Genomic DNA, 20050 nt, shown 5'->3' with positions numbered 1-20050 from the left:
GCTTCCGGAGCCTGTGCTCCGCAACGGGAGAGGCCACAGCAGTGAGAGGCCCGCGTACCGACAAAAAAAAAAAAGAAAAAAAAAAAAAAAAGGTAGGAAGGAGGGTAGAAAAGGAAATCATGAATACTATCTCTAGTCCCATGATTCTCTGAAGAAATACCCTATTTCCTTTCCTGTGATGTCTTGTATATCTTGGATATTGTCTATAACTAATATCCTCTCCCCCCATCTCATTGACTTATATGAGGTAATAATAATTACATTTATATCAAAATATTGAGTTGGGATAGCAGCAGAACTGGAAAAAGAATAGACATCACCCAGAGATCCTGACTTGGAACAAGATACAATAACTAAGGTGACAAGGGGTAACCAACCTCCTTCTGAGGAAGAGGATGAGTATGTCTTCAGAGGTATCAGAAACGTTAGCATTGACTTTGGCAGAAAGATGTGTAATAAATATTTGTCAGATTTTGGCTTTCCAGCATCTGAATGCATCTTCCATAAGAATAGAGTTCCCATCACATGAAGCCTGGGGAGAAGCAGATCCTACAACTAGTCACAGAAGGTTAGAAAGGCCGATGTCCACTTTATCAGCCCTACCGTAAGCTAAACCATCAGAACATGACCTTTGCTTGGCCCAGTAGTCCCACCCAGGGCTTTAACACCAGTTCCAGTGACACAACAAAGCAAAGAAGGTAAAAGTGGTACCATCAGTAGCAATGAAGCCCAGTTTCTAGGGGTAGTAGATGTAGTGTTTACTACATCTACTGTGAAAAGTTTGGGGCAGTGGCCTGAGAAGCTGAATGTCTCCATTCATCAATGATGGTGGCAGTACCATCCTTAATGGCCTGGTCCTGTGGCATAATGTGGTCTGGATTCTAGCTGCTACAATTCCCTTGGAACTACTCATTCTCTGAGCTCAGTTCTGCAGCTCTATCAGAGGTTTTAAAGGATATCCAATATACTTTTAAAAATTCCTTTTCCACTAAAATAAGACACAGACATTTTCTTTTCCTTCCTGACAATATCCTAAGTCAAGTGTATATTTTTCACTCTCTATATATCTCAGTCTTGGTGAAATAACGTAAACCCTCAATATTTGAAGAACAACTCCAAGATTCAGTCTCATGCCCAAGTTTACTGTATGCTACTTTATTTACTAATGTATTTCCTCTTTCATGTATTTATATAATAATAAGCTCAACCATTTATTAAACATCTCATCGATGGTCACCCCAGTCGGAAGGAGTGATAAGTATCACCTAGCATCCGTAGAGGGTTTTGTACTCCATCAAGCATTTACATTTACATTTTCTCCTTTTGGACACAGCCAGTAAATGCAATACAATGTCAGTGATCCATCTCTTATTTCACTTACCACAGGGCTCTTGTAAACGTCAGCAGCAATGGGGCATAATTTCCATTAATTGAGCTCTAACTATTAGCACAGCACTGGAAGTTTAGTGTGTGTCATTCCGTTAAGCTCCAAACCCTCCCACATGCAAGAAGGTCTAAAATAATAACAGAAACACAGAGCACCCCATTGCCAGCCTCCCCTTCTCCACACACAGCAACAAAGCTTTCTTCTATAATCGTTTAGGATCACTTAGATGGAGTACTGGAAGACTGCCGTTATGATTCTATAATTCCATCTATATACTCAGAATAAACCCATGGTGTCTGGGACACAAGCTAAACTGACATTGCTACAGATTAAAATGCAGATATCTAACCAAGATTGTCTTTCTAGGATAATTTCATTTATAATAAGCATTGGACAGGTTCTCTTGGCACCAAATCTGATGCACACATCTCCACTAACTTGACACCATAAGCTAGAGCAAAGGGAATTCATAAACGGAGAATTACAGTTTGAATATTGTTCTATATAAGCAAGTGAATTAGGGAAGTGGAAGAGAGGAAGAGAGTTTAGGAATAAATAAGAGTCACTAAGTAAAAATGGTGAAAAATCCCAATGACAAATCACATTGCCTGCCTATACTTCATTACATACATATCCATGTATACATGTTTAGATAATAGGTAAGAAGAGTCAGACAAAGTTAAAATTATTGATAAAATAATTGAAACAGGAATAACACAAGGGAATAGCAACCTGATTAGAAGAAGTGCCAGCTAGAGGAAAGTCAATTCAATCCAACTTCCATATACTATTTGACTAATTTAAATATTAGCCAATTGAGAGTTCATGAGAAACAGCGACATTGCAAAAGCCATACTAAAAGAATCTCTGTGCTATAGTAAATATATATATTTGTAATTTTTAAATTGATATTTCAAATCTTTTGTTGTTGTTTTTGCTTTGGGGTTTTTTTTTGGTTTTGTTGTTGTTTTGGCCACACCTCGCAGCATATGGGATCTTAGTTCCCAGACCAGGGATCGAACCCGTGGCCCTGCAGTGGAAGCGTGGCGTCCTAACCACTGGACCACCAGGGAAGTCCTCAAATCACTTTTTTAATCCAGCTTTTTTCTTTTTTTAATTTATTTTTGGCTGCGTCGGGTCTTCATTGCTGCGTGTGGGCTTTCTCTAGTTGCAGCAAGTGGGGGCTACTCCTTGTTGTGGTGCACGGGCTTCTCATTGCAGTAGCTTCTCTTGTTGCAGAGCACAGGCTCGAGGCACGTGAGCTTCAGTAATCGTGGCCCGTGGGCTCAGTAGTTGTGGCTCGCAGGCTCTAGAGCACAGGCTCAGCAGCTGTGGCGCATGGGCTCAGTTGCTCTGCGGCATGTGGGATCCTCCCAGGCCAGGGCTCAAACCCGTGTCCCCTGCATTGGCAAGCAGATTCTTAACCACTGCACCACCAGGGAAGTCCCTTTAATCCAACTTTTAAAAACCAGCTGTGGGAGATGCCACAGCACACAAGCTAATGCAAAACTCATAGTACTGGAAATTGAGTTATCTGTTCACTTCTAGAAAAACAAGCTGTGACTATGGAGTTTTATCAATCACCATTAAGTTACAAAATGGAACTTGGGTAATATTAGATGACTTCTTTTATAAATATTGGCAGAAGTTGGCAGCCCAGTTACATTAGGTTGTATAATTTGAAACAGTAAGATGGCCATGGAGGTTCATAAATCTTTGAAACTCAAAAATACTACCAGAAGGTGAGGAAAAAAACACAAAGCAGCATGGACTGACTGCCACTAGAAGTTTCCTAGAGAGAAATGTCCCAGGTTAAACATTAGACATTGCAAATATACCAGGTCCATTTAGTTTTCACTCTCCCACAGTCCCTTACCACTTAAGTTTTGTCCCCAGCTAACAGGTGGGCTGAAATCAACCTTATTTCAACAAACCAAACATCCAAACTATGTAATCATGGGATGACATCTGAGCCGGATCTGGCTGGCTGCTTAAAAAGGAGTCTTTCACAATAATAAATGGGAATTTTCATTGTTGACCAAGCTAGATACTAAGGCACACCACCTTTATACTTCAGGCTAAAATAAACCAAATGTAAATAAATCGCCCTACCTTTAAAAAATGCCTCTGTGCATCCATTTTGAAGTACACAGAAATATGTTCTATTTTGTACCCAAAGATAAGATTATTGGCCTACTACCTGTGGGACACAGACCTTCTCAGTTGTTCTCCAATATGGTGATAGATGTAAGCTGAATTTCACATACCTTATCATCTATGCCTTAAACAATGCCACACTTGAGAGGATGGCGAGATGTTTGGGGGACAGTCTGGGGCCAGGGACCTAGTAGAACTGAGAGTCCCATGGGGTGCCAGTCCAAGCCCCTGCCTTCGTTAGCATGGTGTTCTCACCATCTTGTTCCATGGGGAACAGTCTAAGGATTTATTGCTGCTCTGTGCTACTCTGGATCTCTGAAACAAAGTTGCCACAAGCTAGGCATTTAAGATTACCCCAGGCACACACACACACAAATCTGTTCTTAATTAAAGAGAAATATAATTCAGACTGTTTCTGTATCCTAATAAAAAATGAATGCATCATCATAGATGACCTTATATGCTTGTTTATTACTACCGATGCCTTTGAGTTTCACTTCCCTTTTTCCTTTAACACCTCACTCTCTTGGGTTTTCTTTTCTGAATGTACAACGTGTGGGGAGAAAAGCCTGACACATCTCTTTAGATGGTTGCTGTATCTGTCGAGGAGGCTACGCTACAGTTCCAAATACAAAAACCACATTCCAAAACATGAATTTTCTCCAAACCCTTTACTTGCATGGTGTGCCTTCAAATGTTGTTGCTTTTTAAAAATTCTGATGGGAAGTACCAGCAAATCACAGCACCGCCTGCTTATTTACACAGAAGAACTCTCTGAAACGTGAGACCTCACAGCAGAAGGTACCAGCACAGATTGCTGCCCGTCACCTGGGCAGTGTCCTCCCACACACTGCTCCCTCCATGAGGGACTGTCATGACAACCTGGGCAGTGGTCCTTCTGGGCTTTCCAGGAAGACTCTGACAGCACCCTAACCCACAAAACCTTAGGTTAGAGGGAAACCTCAATTCACCTCTGCCATTTTGGTATGCAACTGAAATACGCAAGTCAAAGGAATGGATTTATATTTTAAAACAGATGAAAAGACGATACGACACTTTCTTTCAATAAATGCTTAGTAGTCTTAACCAAGTTTTTTAAAGTTTTCTTTCAATCTGACTGAAATTCTTCAAACTTCACACCACAGCTTAATTTTTTTTCCCCCTTTTGGGTACCCAGCTGTGATGGAGAAGACCTAGTCACCATATTCTTCATAAGCATTGAAGCCAATTATTAATTAGGTCTAAATAAAAAATTCTCTCCCCTTGGATTAACAATCTCTGGTATTATTTTTCCCATCGTTTACACTTTTTCACATAGCTTTTCTTTGAAAACTTTTTTCAGCATCCTCTGATGACAATTACCTTGTTATAATTTCTGATGGGCACATACTCAGGGTCTTTTTATATCTGTGTGGCTAGAATCTAGCCCACTGCCTGGCATTCAGCAGGCTCTGGATAAATATTCTCAAGAAACTGTGAAATCATACATGAGCAGCATTCAATAAATGGTTGAGCATAATTTGTCTTCCTTGACTATACTTTGCTATTTGGTCATTTTCCTATTATTCCTACCATGTGGAAATAATCATACTTCCATCATAAATTGTCCCTTTGACTCACAAGAAAATGCAATAAGCTCATTCTAAAAATTATCCTAAAATGTGAACCTAAGTATTGATTTTCCAGTAGATGCACAGTATCCAACAATGAAAAGTTTGGTATATCTTGGCAGAACTTCAAATCACACTAAATATGCCTAAAATTTCATCTTCTGTGTTTCCAAATCTCATTCACTGTAAGAACAAGAAGTTCTGTTGGTGTTGCCAAAAGGGCTTTATTTTAGTGGGGCCGATGAAATGTCTTACTGAGAATAGTTCAATACTTAGATTAAGTGATATTTTTAAACACACACAATTAGGTAGCAACTCATTTTATTGGATACTTTTCCTATTTTTTTCTTAAAAGGTTGATAATTATTTTATAACTTTATTAAACGTCTGTCTTTGCTTAGAACAGCTTGTTACTATAAATAAAAAAAGATATACATACTCTAATTTGCACATCTTCCAATTTCACAGACATTCTAAAATCATGTCTAAATGCCAAATAGAAAATGCAAGATATTTGGAACAAATGCCATGGCACATGTTAATGGACAAACTAAATCACCAGTCTCTTAGCTTTTGATCAGAGTTGAATAGGGTTATTAATGGATATTTTTCATTAGACCAATATTTTCCAGGTTGACATAAACACTTCTCTCTTTCTTTCTCTTGTTCACACACACACACACACACACACACACACACACACACACACACAGTTCAATACTGAGAAAAGCGAAAAGACAAGAAAGTGTGAAAGAAAAATGAGGGACTTCCCTGGTGGTCCAGTGGTTAAGAATCCGCCTTCCAATGCAGGGGACATGAGTTTAATCCCTGGTCAGGGAACTAAGATCCCACATAACACGGGGCAACTAAGCAACTAAGTTGCGTGCCGCAACTACAGAGCCCTCGCACCACAACTAGAGAGAAGCCCTCGCACCACAGCGGAGGATCCTGCATGCTGCAATGAAGATCCCATGTGCCGCAACTAAGACCAGACACAGCCAAAAATTAAATAAATAAATAAATAAATATTTTTTAAAAAGAAGAAAGAAAAATGAAATATGGCCAGTTTTGTTCTTCAACAGAAAACTCTGTCTTCCTAGAGCCTTGGCAAGGTCATAGACACCTTGGAATCACCATGACCACTGATGTGAACTGGCTGCCCTTAAAAGAATGCTTCTCACTTAGCAGATACACTAGAGAGATGGGGGAAAGGTGTAAAATAAAAGATTGGAAAGGGACTTCAATTATTGTTGGAAGAACTCACAAAAGTGGGTTTCATTTTCTTTGATTCTTCAATAAATTAGTAAACTTGACTAACATAATCTGGAAATCTTTCCCCAAGTTAAAGAAAGAAATATTTAGGAGTTTAACTATTTTGTAGTTCCCCCTTTGAACTCAGAATTCCCAGGCTAAAGATTAGTTAGTGAAACCACAGAGCCCCATGCCTTCCTGCAGTAAGGTTAATAATTACACCCAATTTAATGTCTAGAAATCCATTCCCAACCCAAAGCCTTTAAGTAGCAAATCTCATAGTATGTTTCACTGGAGATGATGCCTAATGATTAAACTGAAACGTGAAGTTTTGATAATGATATTCAAAATCTTAAAGACATTCACTGGAGTGACTGACCAGAAGTACAACCCATGTTCCCACAACCTTTTCAGACCAGGCCAAGTTCTGAGGTTTCAAAAACTTGCTTCCTTTCTTTCCTCCTCTCCAAGGTACTCCTACAATACTCTACCCCATTAAGAAGAAACAACAGTTATCCAAATTCTCCACAAATGAAAATGTAAACTGAGAGAGGTGTATTCAAGAGGATCCAATATGATGTTTATCCAACGAGGAAGCTTCCACTCCTTGGGAAGACATTCATTGGTGTCTTTGGATTTTAATTTGAAGATTTCTTTTTAAGACAGCAGTTCGGGACTTCCTTGGTGGCGCAGTGGTTAAGAATCCGCCTGCCAATGCAGGGGATATGGGTTCAATCCCTGATCCAGGAAGATCCCACATGCCGCGGAGCAACTAAGCCCGTGCACCACAACTACTGATCCTGCGCTCTAGAGTTCACGAGCCACAACTACTGAGCCTGCGTGCCACAGCTACTGAAGCCCGTGTGCCTAGAGCCTGTGCTCCACAACAAGAGAAGCCACTGCAAAGAGAAGCCCGCACACCATAACGAAGAGTAGCCCCTGCTCGCCACAACTAGAGAAAGCCTGCGCGCAGCAATGAAGACCCAACGCAGCCAAAAATAAATAAATAAATAAATGTATAAAAAAGAAAGAAAGAAAAGAAACTTGGAGTGGGAGTAGAACAGAGAAGAGAATGGCAGAGGGGGAAAAAAAGAAAGAGGAGGTCAAGAAGCAAGGTCAAAGACTAGAACCTGAACTGGCATATAAGACCAAGCTATTTTTAAGAATGAGGAAGTCTGATATTAAGTTTTGAGTTGTTGGCACTTCTAGATTACCTATAAAACCCACTCCATTTCTACAAACATTGGTAAATTTCACCACACACAAACTTGTGGGAACGGGGTATTTGTGTGGACATCAATGAGAGGATTTCACCTCTGAGTTGGTGGGGCCTTAAACAAATACAACCTGTAGAGGAACAAAGACAGTCCATGAACTCAGCTAATACTTTGGAAGCAGAAGCTCAGGCAAAGAGGTGAGCATGAGGTAATAATCCCTGCAGGAATTCACAGAAGTCTTGGGAAGAATGTAGGACATTCCAAAGGCTAAGTAATGGAGGTTCAAGCCAATTTTATCTCGACCATAGGAGATGGACAACTCCAGCCATTATTCAGGTTACAACTAGCAGCTTAGGTGTTTATAACTCCAGGAAAATGGAACAAATTTTCCAGAAATTAGGAGTTTATTGCTCCTCAAAAATTAGTCCCATTATTTCCTGACCCATTATTGATAAAATTCAAACACTGTTTAGCCCTTAAAATGTGGGCTTTTAAGCCCAAGAAATCTACAAGTTCTAAAACAAAGATCAATGTTGGTAGAGTTAAAAGTAAGGCATGGCAGGCAAGGAAGGCTAAAGAGCAGTCAACTCCATGAGGACAGGGACCATATTATTTGGTCCTCAGGTGACAAGCACAATGCCTGGCACATAGCAGTCACACAATAAATCTATGTTAAATAAATAACATTCATTTAATATAGCTCCAAATTATACTAGAGACAATAAATGAATCACACAAAGGTTTAACTAAACTAATTTTAACCCTGAAACAAAAGCTAGATAGATAGTGGCCATGAAGACTTTTAAGTTATTTGAGACATCCCACCCAAATGTGAAATGCAGAATCACCAGGCACACTTGAGGCAAACAGATGTCTCCCTTAACTATGATAAGGAACATTCAACACTATAGAGAATTAAAACGACTACCAGCCTATTAATGCTAGGTACTATACAGAATTAGCAGACCTCCTAGGGACGTACAGTCTAACAGGCAGCTCTGACACATGTGTTAAAGCCTCATCAGTTGATGACTACCAGCAACAGCAACAAATTTGTAGTCAGACAAAATCAGATTTATTGATTTGGTGCAGCGAGGGATGGCACTCAGAGAAAGCACAAAATGATGCTGAGAAAGACGGAGAAGGGAATCATCTTTTGTAAGGTTTGGGTTCTCACTGAAGGATTCCAAGGAGGGTCTAAGGGAAGCCAATTCAGTTCTGGAGTGACTGCAGTTTTGAGGTGAAATTAGATGTGGGGATTAACTCGGGGTTGTCATGAGGTGAGGGTGATTTAGCCACTAAAGATGTCCAGTAGGGAATTCCCTGGTGGTCCAGTGGTTAGGATTCCACGCTTTCACTGCTGTGGCCCAGGTTCAATCCCTGGTCGGGGAACTAAGTTCCCACAAGCTGCGCGGTGCAGCTAAAAAATGAAAATAAAATATGAGAACAGCAAAACAGGTCTGGAGTGTCAGCCGCAAGTAAGCATTAATCACTGAAAGGGAGGCCCTTATGGCATCTTACAGCTGCTGCATAACTGGGAGAAGCAGTGTTCTATGAGAACTTTGCAGCTGGCCTGCTATGTGTCTGTCCTCCAAGCCTGACTAGTGGCAAGGCTGCCTTTGTTGCTTCTCCATCCAGCTGATTTTCACTCTGTCAGAGACAGGCTTTGATCTTTACACAGATACAAGTATTAAATAATCCTCCTTAATCAAGGAGTAGAAAGGGACATTCTCAAAACCTTAATCTAAGAGAAATGGGCCGAAAATAAAAGGTTCTGTTATATTTAAAATCTTTTCAAAACTGACTGACCCATAAACCTAATCCCATCTACCCTTCTTCAGTCCTCCAAGCACCCCTCTAGCCCAGCACATGTGCCCTTGGTTTACTTCCCTGTCTTCTCGCCTGGACTCCAAACTCCTAAAAGAGAGGGGAAGTACTCATTTTATACCTGGTGACTCACAGCTCCCAGCGCATCCTAATTGCAAGCTGTCTGCTTGTCTCCTCCTCTGTCCAGAATGGCCCTATCCAAGGCTTCTTAAGACAGTGAAACAGATTTTTCTCTCTAAATAAGTATTAAAGAATGTCATAATCTAAAGGATTCACTACATGGATGAGACAGGGAAGAGCTGATCAGCCGATCAGCAACATCTGCAACTCTAGGTCAAAGAAGAAGGAAGCTTCCCTTTGAAGAGTTCACTGATGGCTTTGTTGCCACCTGATAAAGTCAAAAGCACTTAAAATAAACAGCTCAACACAAATGGAGTTGAACTCCTACCAACCTGAATCGCTTATTATGCAGTACTGGAGATTTTCGTATATCTGTTTTTTTATCAAGACTGTAAATTCCTGGAGGTGAGAGGTTATACACGTCTTGTTCATTTTGCTCCCCTGCTCTCTGCCTACCATGCTGCACAGTATGGGTGTTCAATCTTGTGAAAACAAAGTGGATAAAGCAGAAAAATAAGAAGACCCTCCTTCAGTTAAAGGGAAAGGGTAAAAGCACAATGCGGGCTCGTAAGCAAGAGGAAAGGTATCCCACATGCGGATCAGAGGCTCCCGGTGCGTGAGGACAGAGGGCTCCATAGACGGCTTCCCTGAGAGGGGAAAGGAAGAAGCTGGTGAGTGGACTTGGAACATGGAAACATAGAATGAGATCTGCAACTGGGCAGAGAGGAGGGGGGAAAGGAAGCAGAGAGAGGACTGGGAAGACAAAAATAAGGAGATGAACTACCAAGGTCAGAAGACGAGAACACTGTCTTTATTAAAACCACCACCGATGCGGGGAAAGCGGGAAGAAAGATGAAAATACAGCTCAACACAATGACTGGGGAATAGAGGCAGGAGTCCAAGGGGGGCCTAGAAGGTCTCTTTATCTGGATGTTATTAAAAGCAAGACCTGGTGTCGAGAGGTAAGGAAGGGCTCAGAGCCCACAGCGCAGCCCAACATTGGAGCAGGTGCAAACCACAGTCACCATTTTGCTTTTCTTTCTCCCATCTCCTTTTTCTCCTCTGTCTTTCCTCCACTTCCCCTCCCCCTTCCTCCTGCTGCAAAAAGTGTTGGCCACATAAGACCACGTACTTCTTTCAGGTTAGTGGAACAGGTGCATTCGAGTTCTGCCTTTGTCTGTCCTGATGACATGGCTACAAAGAAGAAGAATAGGACTAGCTGTCCTTTCAGCGTCTCTTCAAAGATGAGTTTCATGGCACAGAAGGGCAATGACAGAAACCACAGCAGAACCTGGAATGTCAAGATGACATGGCCATTCTCATGTGACCTGCAGTCAGCAAGTGGATACCACTGTGTCTAAACTGTTCACTGTCTAAAGAACAAGCAAACTGTATTATGGACTTGGGTGGGAGGTGCTCCGGGAGGAGGAAAGGAATGCTGCTGACCCCCAGCACCCACTGGCTGGGTTTCCCACCACATGCGAAAACCCAGCCACAGCTGTGGGACCCAACACCACACGTCCTACAAGACCCCAACAAACGGCAAAAGTCCTTCTGTTATAACGTGCACTGTGAATAATCAGAAAATGCTTCAAGCAATTAGAAAAATGGAATCATCTACCTCCATGTGGTGACTTTTATTAGGTAACCCCAACACTGAAAACTTAAACATATGAAATATGTCAGATTTGAGGGCAATGCCCCCAGTTTTGATGAATAGGTAATTTTACTAACTCTTCATATTGAAACATCTTTGAATAGACATTGTTTGTGCTACGCCTGCATTGAATCTTCTTCTCTGAAACGACTCTAAACTCTCCAATTCTATGTATTTATGTTCCCACTTCAAAATTATTTCTGGGAATCCCTCCCTGTGATTGAGAGAAAGATGTGTTATCTTCCTCCAAAGAATAGCAGTCATCAACAGTATTTGACCAGGTGGGCACTCTTTTCTCAGCAGACACAAATGTTGAAAGGAAGTCACCACCTTAGATCAAGAAACTAAAATCTATAATATTGTGAAAGGCCAGTGTCTGTCAAGTTTGTTCTCAAATTTTGAACATAGATTGTCCTCTAACGTAAACTTGTGGAATTCTGAAAGTCTGACGGTTGATCACTTGTGAAAAAGAGAGAGGTATTTCTGCCCAGTAAGAATCACACACACAAAAGTGTGGCTCTCGGCTCAGCCTGCAAAAGCCTTTCTGAGTTGTGCTCCACCTAAAACAGCATCAATAAGACTGCAGAACCAACAGTGAAAGTGGTATCTCTATGGGCACATGCATTCAGAGTTCCTATCTTGGATGCCCGGAACCCAAAACTCTCCCTTGCTGGCAATGAAAACAGGGGTCCCCTGGCTCAAAGCAGGCTTTGCGTGTGGTCATGGTGTGGACTTTGGGGAGGAGGGTGTCTGTGGAAGATCAAGACTGGAAATGCAAGGGACTTCCCTGGTCCAGTAGTTAGGACTCCGCACTTCCACTGCAAGGGGCGCGGGTTTGATGCCTGGTTGGGGGACTAAGATTCTGCATGCCGCAGCGTGGCCAGGAGGGAAGGTTGAGGGGGACAAAAGTGGGAGAGTGGGGCTTGGGTGGGTGAGGGAAAGTGCTGAAGGTCACGGACAGACAGAACAGCTTCTCACCACCTCTTCCCACCTGCTCTGCATCCCCAAAATGACCCCCTTTGGAAGACCGCGAGGGGAAGGGCTGAGAAGAAATGAAAGGCTACAGCAGGACCCATGCAGTTAGAGCAAACAAGAAGGGGCAGGAATCACCAGTAAGAAGTGGGAGAGATACAGTGTTCTAGAAGAGGGAGAGATGCTGTCTTCTAGTTGGAGATAAGGGGTGGATTTGTCACAGGTAAGACGTGCATTCATAAATCAGAACCTTGTCTGTGTGGCCCGTGCACAGGCCCCATGTAAAGAGAAATCAACAGTTACGGCTCCAAAGCGGAAGAACAATTAGCAAATTAAATTCACTAGAGTCCTTGTGAATGCTTCTTTTGTTAAGGATAATCTTTTTTTTTAAGTATATTCCCAAAATTTTTTGCACACCTCTTGCAATTTGCCAGACCCAATGTCTTCAACAAAGACACTGGAATCCAGAGTAAATATACACTCATAATTTTGGGGGGAATTCACACATTTCAAATCCTACAGCAGAAATTCAGCTTCAGTCACTAACTTCAAGCAAGGTATTGATAACTTACTTCAAGCGATTGTGTGTCCTTCAAACAATACTATATCCAGAACTAATACACTAATGTCTTTTCTTACTACGTGCTACAGATATGAACTCACAGTCATTCTTTACCTGTAACATAAGCACCACCTGAAAAATTTATATTTTTGTCTACGTTAAGCTATAAATCTTATCACTTTCATAAACAATCAACTTTTCTTACATTGAAAATCAAAAATACAAACAATATTATTTTAAATAATGTCTGGGATTACCACGTTTCCCCACAAATTATTTGAATAATGAATTTAACCTCGCGTTATTAAAAATACTGCACAATTAAAATTTTTTCTTACGCAGTGTTTTGTTTTTTTTTTTCCTAGAGAGACCAATTTGATTCTGTTGGGGCATAAACCCAACACGTGAGGAAATGGCCAGAGCCGAGGAGTCTCCCTGGGGCTCTGCACTACAAATGAGGAAAAACTCCTTTTCCTGTTAGTCATTTCTTCACTGCAGGACACACCCACTGGGAGCACTTGACTCTTTGGGGTCCAGATGGGAGGAGGGCAAGTCTGGCTGGTGAACAGAATCCCAATCCGGGTTTAACTATCATTTTCCCTGTCTCACTGGGACGTTTAAGGCTGTTGCCTTAATTTTGTTTTTAATCTGTTTTTTCATCCATAAACTAAGGAATACATCCTACAGAATACCCACTAGAGATGATTCCACTAGGGATCCAGATGCTATGTGGAACATAGTGGAAGGAATATCTATGTCACAAGACTCATTGCCAGTCTTCACGCAAGCTTCTGGTGACCGCGCTCAAGTGGTGGTACTTTAATGCAAGTTAACACGGAGGTGTTTTCCTGACATCACAGGAAGTCTTAACAGGCTCCTTTGAAAGTCTCAGGGCCAGTCAGAGTGATCCTGGCCATTTCAGACATTGGACTGTCAGAAGCAAGTCAGGACAGGGGATGTAGCTTTGGCAAAGGTTGATATCACGGTGCTCAGAATCTCTTCTCACTTGACAGGGAAAATTCCTATGGGTTTCAACCAGAGAACACGCAGCCAGGAAATGGGAGAATAAGAGCATGTTGTGTTTAGTCCTACACATCTGAGGACACCTACTCGGTCTGTTTGTTTCTGATAATGATCCACAGAAAGGGTTATCTATCTTTGCCTTAAGACATCTAATGTCCTGTTTATATACATTAGACAATTTATCTCGATTAGAATGTCATCCAAATCTCTAAGACATACCATAAGAAACACAGAGCAGCATTGTTACTATTATTTGCATTACCTCTGTATTCACAACTTCCATTGGTCTTTTCTTGATTTCTCCTATGTCCAAGTAACTGGGGGGAAAAAAAAAACAATAAGGGCTTCTTTTATTACTTTTGAATCAGCTATGTAAATTGTCTTTTTAAAAATTATTAAAAAGTAAAGCTAGCCGTAGGAAATACTTAAGCCTAAAGCAAAAATCAATAGCTACTGATTAAAAGCCATTATAACAGGAACTGCTTTCAGGGCTGACACATGTCCACGCTAAACTTCAATGAAATTGAAGTCTTAGAAATACATACTTCCATTGGGGAACATTTTTCCCCACAATGGTCAGCTACTTACTATATATCTGGTATTTCTTATTTTTATATCAATTTTGATATAAAGAGTGGTTTGTGTATAAAGCTGCTTAACAGTTAGTTCTATTAATCACAGACTTTAGGCCAAAGAAAGTAGTACTGATCCCATGCCTTAGAGTAACAACTCTGAAAAGCTGGGAAATCTTTTTTCCTAGGAAAGCACTTTAATGATCCAGAAATGCTCAGCCACGTGGGACGGATGATTTAGGCACTGGTTCGGCTAAAATACAGATGGGTAAACTAGTTAACCTCTGGAGACCCCTATTCTTCCATTACTATTTGCTATATATATTAACTAGTGATCATTCTTTAGCTATAGCATAAGCACAACCTAAAAACTTTATACTTTGTCCACTTCAAGCTATCTGTCCATCACTGTGATCTCATTCCACTGTGCTTCATACATAGAAGGTGCTAAATAAATGTTTTAATATTAAATATAAATATAAATCTAGGATTTAATTTATAACCACAGATAGAAAGATAGATACATTCTCTACCTCAGCTACCATAATTGCTGAGTTGCCAAAAAAGTTCATATTGGATTAATTTTGGCTGTTTTATTTTGTTGTTTTTTGGATAGAACGCTTTACTTAATCCATACCTCTGGAAATTATCATGTAGTTCTCTTACATAAACAATATTATACAAGACAGTGAAAATTCTCCCTCTGCTTAACATTAAAACAGGTTTTTCAGAAATCTTCAGGGACTGATTTCTGACATAACAATAAAACATTCTAATTGTTATGTGCGGGAAAGTGATTTCAGATCCACATGTAGTAGAGTCAATGTCCCAAAATGCATAAGGAAAACTCTGGGGAAAATAACAATCTCTAGAATTCTCTGCTATAAAATAAAGGTGTAATAGCTACCTGAAGTTTAATCACCGTTTCAAAAACATTAGAAGAAACATGAATAAAAGATATGCAAGAACAAAGTTGATCATTTTCATTTGAAAAATATTTTTCCACCATTGCGATCTTCCCCAACATCAATTAGGGTCTACATGGCATGAATTATCCTCAATATCTTTTGGGCTTTCTTTTGTTCTGCCAGTTTCTTCATTTGCTTTGTAAACTTAAAACTGCAAAGCTTCGAATATATTCAGCATTTAAATCTTCTTGGCTTCTAACATTATAACCATAGATACTACCACTTTAACACAAACAAATATTCATATGTCAGCATGGAAAATTAACCATGGACACTGTTATAACAAAATCAGCGTTTTTGTGTGTGAGTTAAAAGCAAAAATAACCATGCAAATCTCTTTTATTTATATATATATGTATACATATATATACATATACATATATATGTATATATATAAAGAGTGATTTGAAGTGCACTTTCTATTTGGTTTGGAACTGTACCTGTTTTTATCTTTTGAGTTGGTAGCACTAAATAAACAAAAGAGAATACTAATTATTAAAGTGAGTCCGGAATTGCAGATTTACATTCCCATGAAATTGCTTCATATGAAAATTATTTAATTTTAAAAATTAACGAAGTATATGATGAAAGGAACTGGACACAGAGATGCTTTGCATTTATAACACTTCGTTGTTTACAAAACATATTCACATCTATACCATTTACTTTCTACAACAAGACTGTGAGGTAGGAATGGTTATGTTCCTTTTCTGCGTTAGGAAACTGACTAGCTGTGTCAAGTGAATTGCACAAGGATGCAGAGTTAATAAACAGTTCGAACACACGTCTCCTGACTCTCAGCTTTAAGTTCTAAGTTATTTTGAAGTAGAGTTTCATTTGGCTCTTTTCTAAGGAAGTTAGACAAAGTATACTAAAGGAGGTCTCAGGGAAGGGAAACTAAATCCAAATGTATCCCTCACCTCCCATAAAAAGAACATCTGGCATAACAAAAAAGCAGAACACCTAGAACTCAATTTAAACAAACTTACACAAACTAGGATGATATTAGATAACTTCAGTGATACTTGGGAAAATAGTTCGACACAATCAGAACTCACAAGCATAGATTTCATGGTAAAGGTTTTTTTTTTCCCATCCTGAGGCCCAAGCTAAATTTTAATTAAAATATTATATTAAAAACCATGGGGGGAAAAAAAAAAACCGATGGAATACAGACTTACCATACAATCCAGCAATTCCACTCCTAGGTATATACCCAAAGAGAAATGAAAACTTATACATACCCAAATAATGAAAACTTGTATATACCCAAAGAGAAATGAAAATGTTCATAGCAGCATTATTCATATTAGCCAAAAGTGAAGCAATCCAAATATCCATCAACTGATTAACAGATAAACACAACATGGTATAGCCATATCATGGAATATTATTCAACAAAAAAAGAATGAAGTACTGATACATACTATAACATGACAAGCCTTGAAAACATTATGTTAAGTGAAAGAAGACAGAAACACAAAAGGTGATATATTGTATGGTCCCTTTTACAGGCATACCTCATTTTATTGCACTTAACAGATATCACATTTTTTTACAAATTGAATCAGGTTTGTGGCCACCCTGCAAGGAGCAAATCTATCAGCGCCATTTTTTCCAACAGCATTTGCTCACTTCATGTCTCTGCGTCACATTTTGGTAATTCTTGCAATATTTCACACTTGTTCATTATATTATATTTGTTATGGTAATCTGTGATCAGTGATCTTTGATGTTACTACTATGACTTGCTAAGGGCTCAAAGGATGATTAGCATTTTTTAGCAATAAAGTATTTTTAAAATAAGGCATGTACTTTTTTTTAGACATAATGTTATTATTGCATACATAATAGACTACAGCATAGTGTAAACATAACTTTTATATACACTGGGAAACCAAAAACCTCCTGTGACTTGCTTTATTGCAATATTCACTTTATTGCAGTGGTGTGGATCAGAACTTGAAATATCTCCGAGGTATGCCTGTATATAAAATGTCCAGAATAGACAAATCCATAGAGACAGAGAAACTAACCATTACTGATTAGTGGTTACTAGAGCATGGGGAGAAGGGGAAACTGGGAAGGTACAGGGTTTCTTTTTGGAGTGATGGAAATGTTCTAATATTAGCTTGTGGTGATGGCGGCAAAACTCTACGAATATAATAAAAACCACTGTGGTTTATGCTTTGTGAAATATATCTCAGTAAAGCTATTAAAAAATAACCCTATGGAATATTAAATTCTACCTGTCCTACAGTACCCACCCCCAAGAGGAATAATTTCTCTCAACTCCCATATAACTTTAACTATCTTTCTAATTGCACTCATTCTTTTGTACTTTGCATTAAAATTATTGGTGTGCATGTAGTCTGTCTCCTGTTAGATTGTGAACTCCAAAACACAAGGAGTCCTGTCTTTGTTCCCTTCAGAGACCTAAGCACAGTTTGCTGATTCACTGAACGCCCACAATAAGTGAGCGCCCTGCCAGGAACTGGGGATAAGCACCACTAACGACCTCTGTCCTTGAAGGTTTAACCATCAAGTACCTGGTGACAGACATGTAGACAAATACAGTAAGCCAGTAAACTTTTCCAAGCATTAAGGAAATAACATAAACGTGCAGGAGGTGGGAGGAGGGTCACAAAGTGGGGTGTGGTCATTTCTACTTGGAACTGAAAGGTTGAAAGCACTTTTCTTCACGGGTGACAATACTTCCAAGTGATTTTTAAGAAGTCTTTATTTAAACTCAAATGATAGGCTCCAACATTGTAAATCAACTATACTCCAACAAAAATTAAAATGAAATAAAATGACAGGTTCCAAGCAAAAGTGGAAAGAGAAAAAGCAGAACTGAAAACGCCAAATATCTAACATGACTTTTGTGTTAACGCTTTCCAAATAGCTAGTCACGGAATACTTTTTTTTTTTTTTTTTTGATTCCCGCTCCTTCTACACACTTTTAAAGTCTGTTCGTACTGCTCCGTACGTGAACTTTCTTTCCCAATCACACTTTTAACCTCTGACCCCAGCCGCAGCGGGAGCCTTGAGAGGCATCAACCCGCACAGTCACAGCCCCTGAGCGTACCGAGGTGTGGGGTGAGGCGGGGGTTATTCCATTCCACCTTAGAACCCTCTGAAATGACGGGCGGTGGGGATAGAAGGACTCACTTGAGTTTCTTGAAGGCTTCCTGGCCCCCAGCCACGTAGTTGCCCCCGGTCTGGATCTGGTCTAGCTTCCGGATGCGGTGCCCGGTCCGCGGGGTGTAGATGTTCCTGACGGCCCCAAAGGGCGCCTGAACGCCTCCCGTCACCTCCTTGAGGAAGACGTCGAAGCTGGACACCTTTTTCTCGTGGAAGACGAAGCGGCGCCCCGCGAAGAAGGGGTCCCCGTTGCGGTACACCAGCACGCTCTTCACGACCGGCTGAGACAGGTGGCTGGACCTGGCGCCAGTGCCGCTCATCTTCCCCACGGGACGCCGCTCCGGCTCGCTTCTCAGCGGGGAGGCACCTCCGCTGCCCCAGCCGGCCTCACGGCACTCGCGGCGCCGGGTCGCGTCCTGAAACGAACGGGCAACAGACAAGCTCACGGGTAAAGGCGAAGCAACTGCGTACGCCCGGCGTTCACCCCGCGAAGACCCTGCAGCTGCGGGACACGTTCAAGTATTTCACCAGAGTCTGCACAGCCAATCAGCAATCGCGGTGCAGGCACGACACCTGTTTCGCTCGCTACCGGCAGAATCGAGGTGTAACCACCTCTGCACAGGAAGCGCGCGGGGGGCTTGAAACGGGCAAACTTCGTGCGCCCGGGAGGGAGGTGGGAACACACACACACACACACACACACACACAAATTATAAAATTATAAATGTGATGAAACTTCTTTCTTCGCCTGGCTCTCTCCCCTCTCAATCTTCTGTTTGTTCCCAAAGTAATTAGGTTTCCGTCTGGAATTGCCCAGATTTTTCTTTGCCGAGAAGTAAATGCCTAAAGTGCATTAAAAGAGTTTCCCAGACCCCTCCACCCTCCCCAGATGACCTGCACCGCCCCGCAGCGAAGCTCCCATGGGCATCGTTTGAACACATAGGGCAGAGGCAGGCAATCGAGTCCCAAGGCGGAGGGGTAGTGGGTGGGGTCCCGGGAGGCGCCCGCGGCCGCAGTACCTACCGACGCCCGAGGCCCAGTGCGGGGAGGGGCGGCTCGGGCCGGGCCGGGCCGGGCGGGGCGGGGGTGGGGCAGGGGCGCCGCGGTGAAGTCGGCGGCGGCGGCGCGTCGCTCCCGCTGTTCCTCTAGCTGCCGTTGCCTCTGCCGGCCTCCCTCACCCGGGGCGGCGGGGGGAACGGAGTTATTTCTCGCCGTTTCCATAGCAACTGCAGCCACGCGCAGGGCGCGGAATCAAAGAACTAGGCCTGGCGCGCTCCTGGATCCCTCGGGCTTTGCCTGCAGCCTCCGGCAGAGACTCTAGAAGTGAGTGTTTTGCGGGGAAGAAGGGGAAGCCTGGGAGTTATTATCATGCAGTCACTCTATAAATGGACGCCTACTGGGTGCCAGGCGCTGTGTTAAAAGTTGGGGGATACAGCGGCATATCCCCCAAGAGATAATAAAAATCTAATATTTTGAAGTGCCTACCATATGCGTAGCTGTATGCGGAGATAAGGTTGCCTCAAGAAGTCTTAAGTGGCTCTCGGTGCCCAAGAGCCCACATCCATGCTGCTTGTATAGATTGG

The 20050-nt window shown here is 41.5% G+C and overlaps 1 protein-coding gene across 2 annotated transcripts in view; it reads right to left on the bottom strand.

Annotated features, from left to right (window-relative positions):
• Positions 1 to 19568, bottom strand: part of DCDC2 (doublecortin domain containing 2) — a 158027-nt gene extending 138459 nt beyond the window's left edge. Inside the window, exons 1-3 of one of the 2 annotated variants that reach the window (XM_067006670.1) lie at positions 19491 to 19568; positions 18495 to 18883; positions 14046 to 14100 (exon numbers count right to left, since the gene is read on the bottom strand). In XM_067006670.1, coding sequence (XP_066862771.1) covers positions 14046 to 14100; positions 18495 to 18787 — 348 coding nt within the window. In that variant the 5' untranslated portion in view covers positions 18788 to 18883; positions 19491 to 19568. Of the gene's footprint in view, positions 1 to 14045; positions 14101 to 18494; positions 19016 to 19490 lie in introns of those variants that run through there. The other variant, XM_059077586.2, reaches the window with a different exon arrangement.
• Positions 19569 to 20050: the final 482 nt, after the last annotated feature.

This window comes from Kogia breviceps, chromosome 10, assembly GCF_026419965.1.
Source record: "Kogia breviceps isolate mKogBre1 chromosome 10, mKogBre1 haplotype 1, whole genome shotgun sequence".
Classification (NCBI taxonomy): domain Eukaryota; kingdom Metazoa; phylum Chordata; class Mammalia; order Artiodactyla; family Physeteridae; genus Kogia; species Kogia breviceps.
This window is presented reverse-complemented; position numbering and strand designations above follow the sequence as displayed.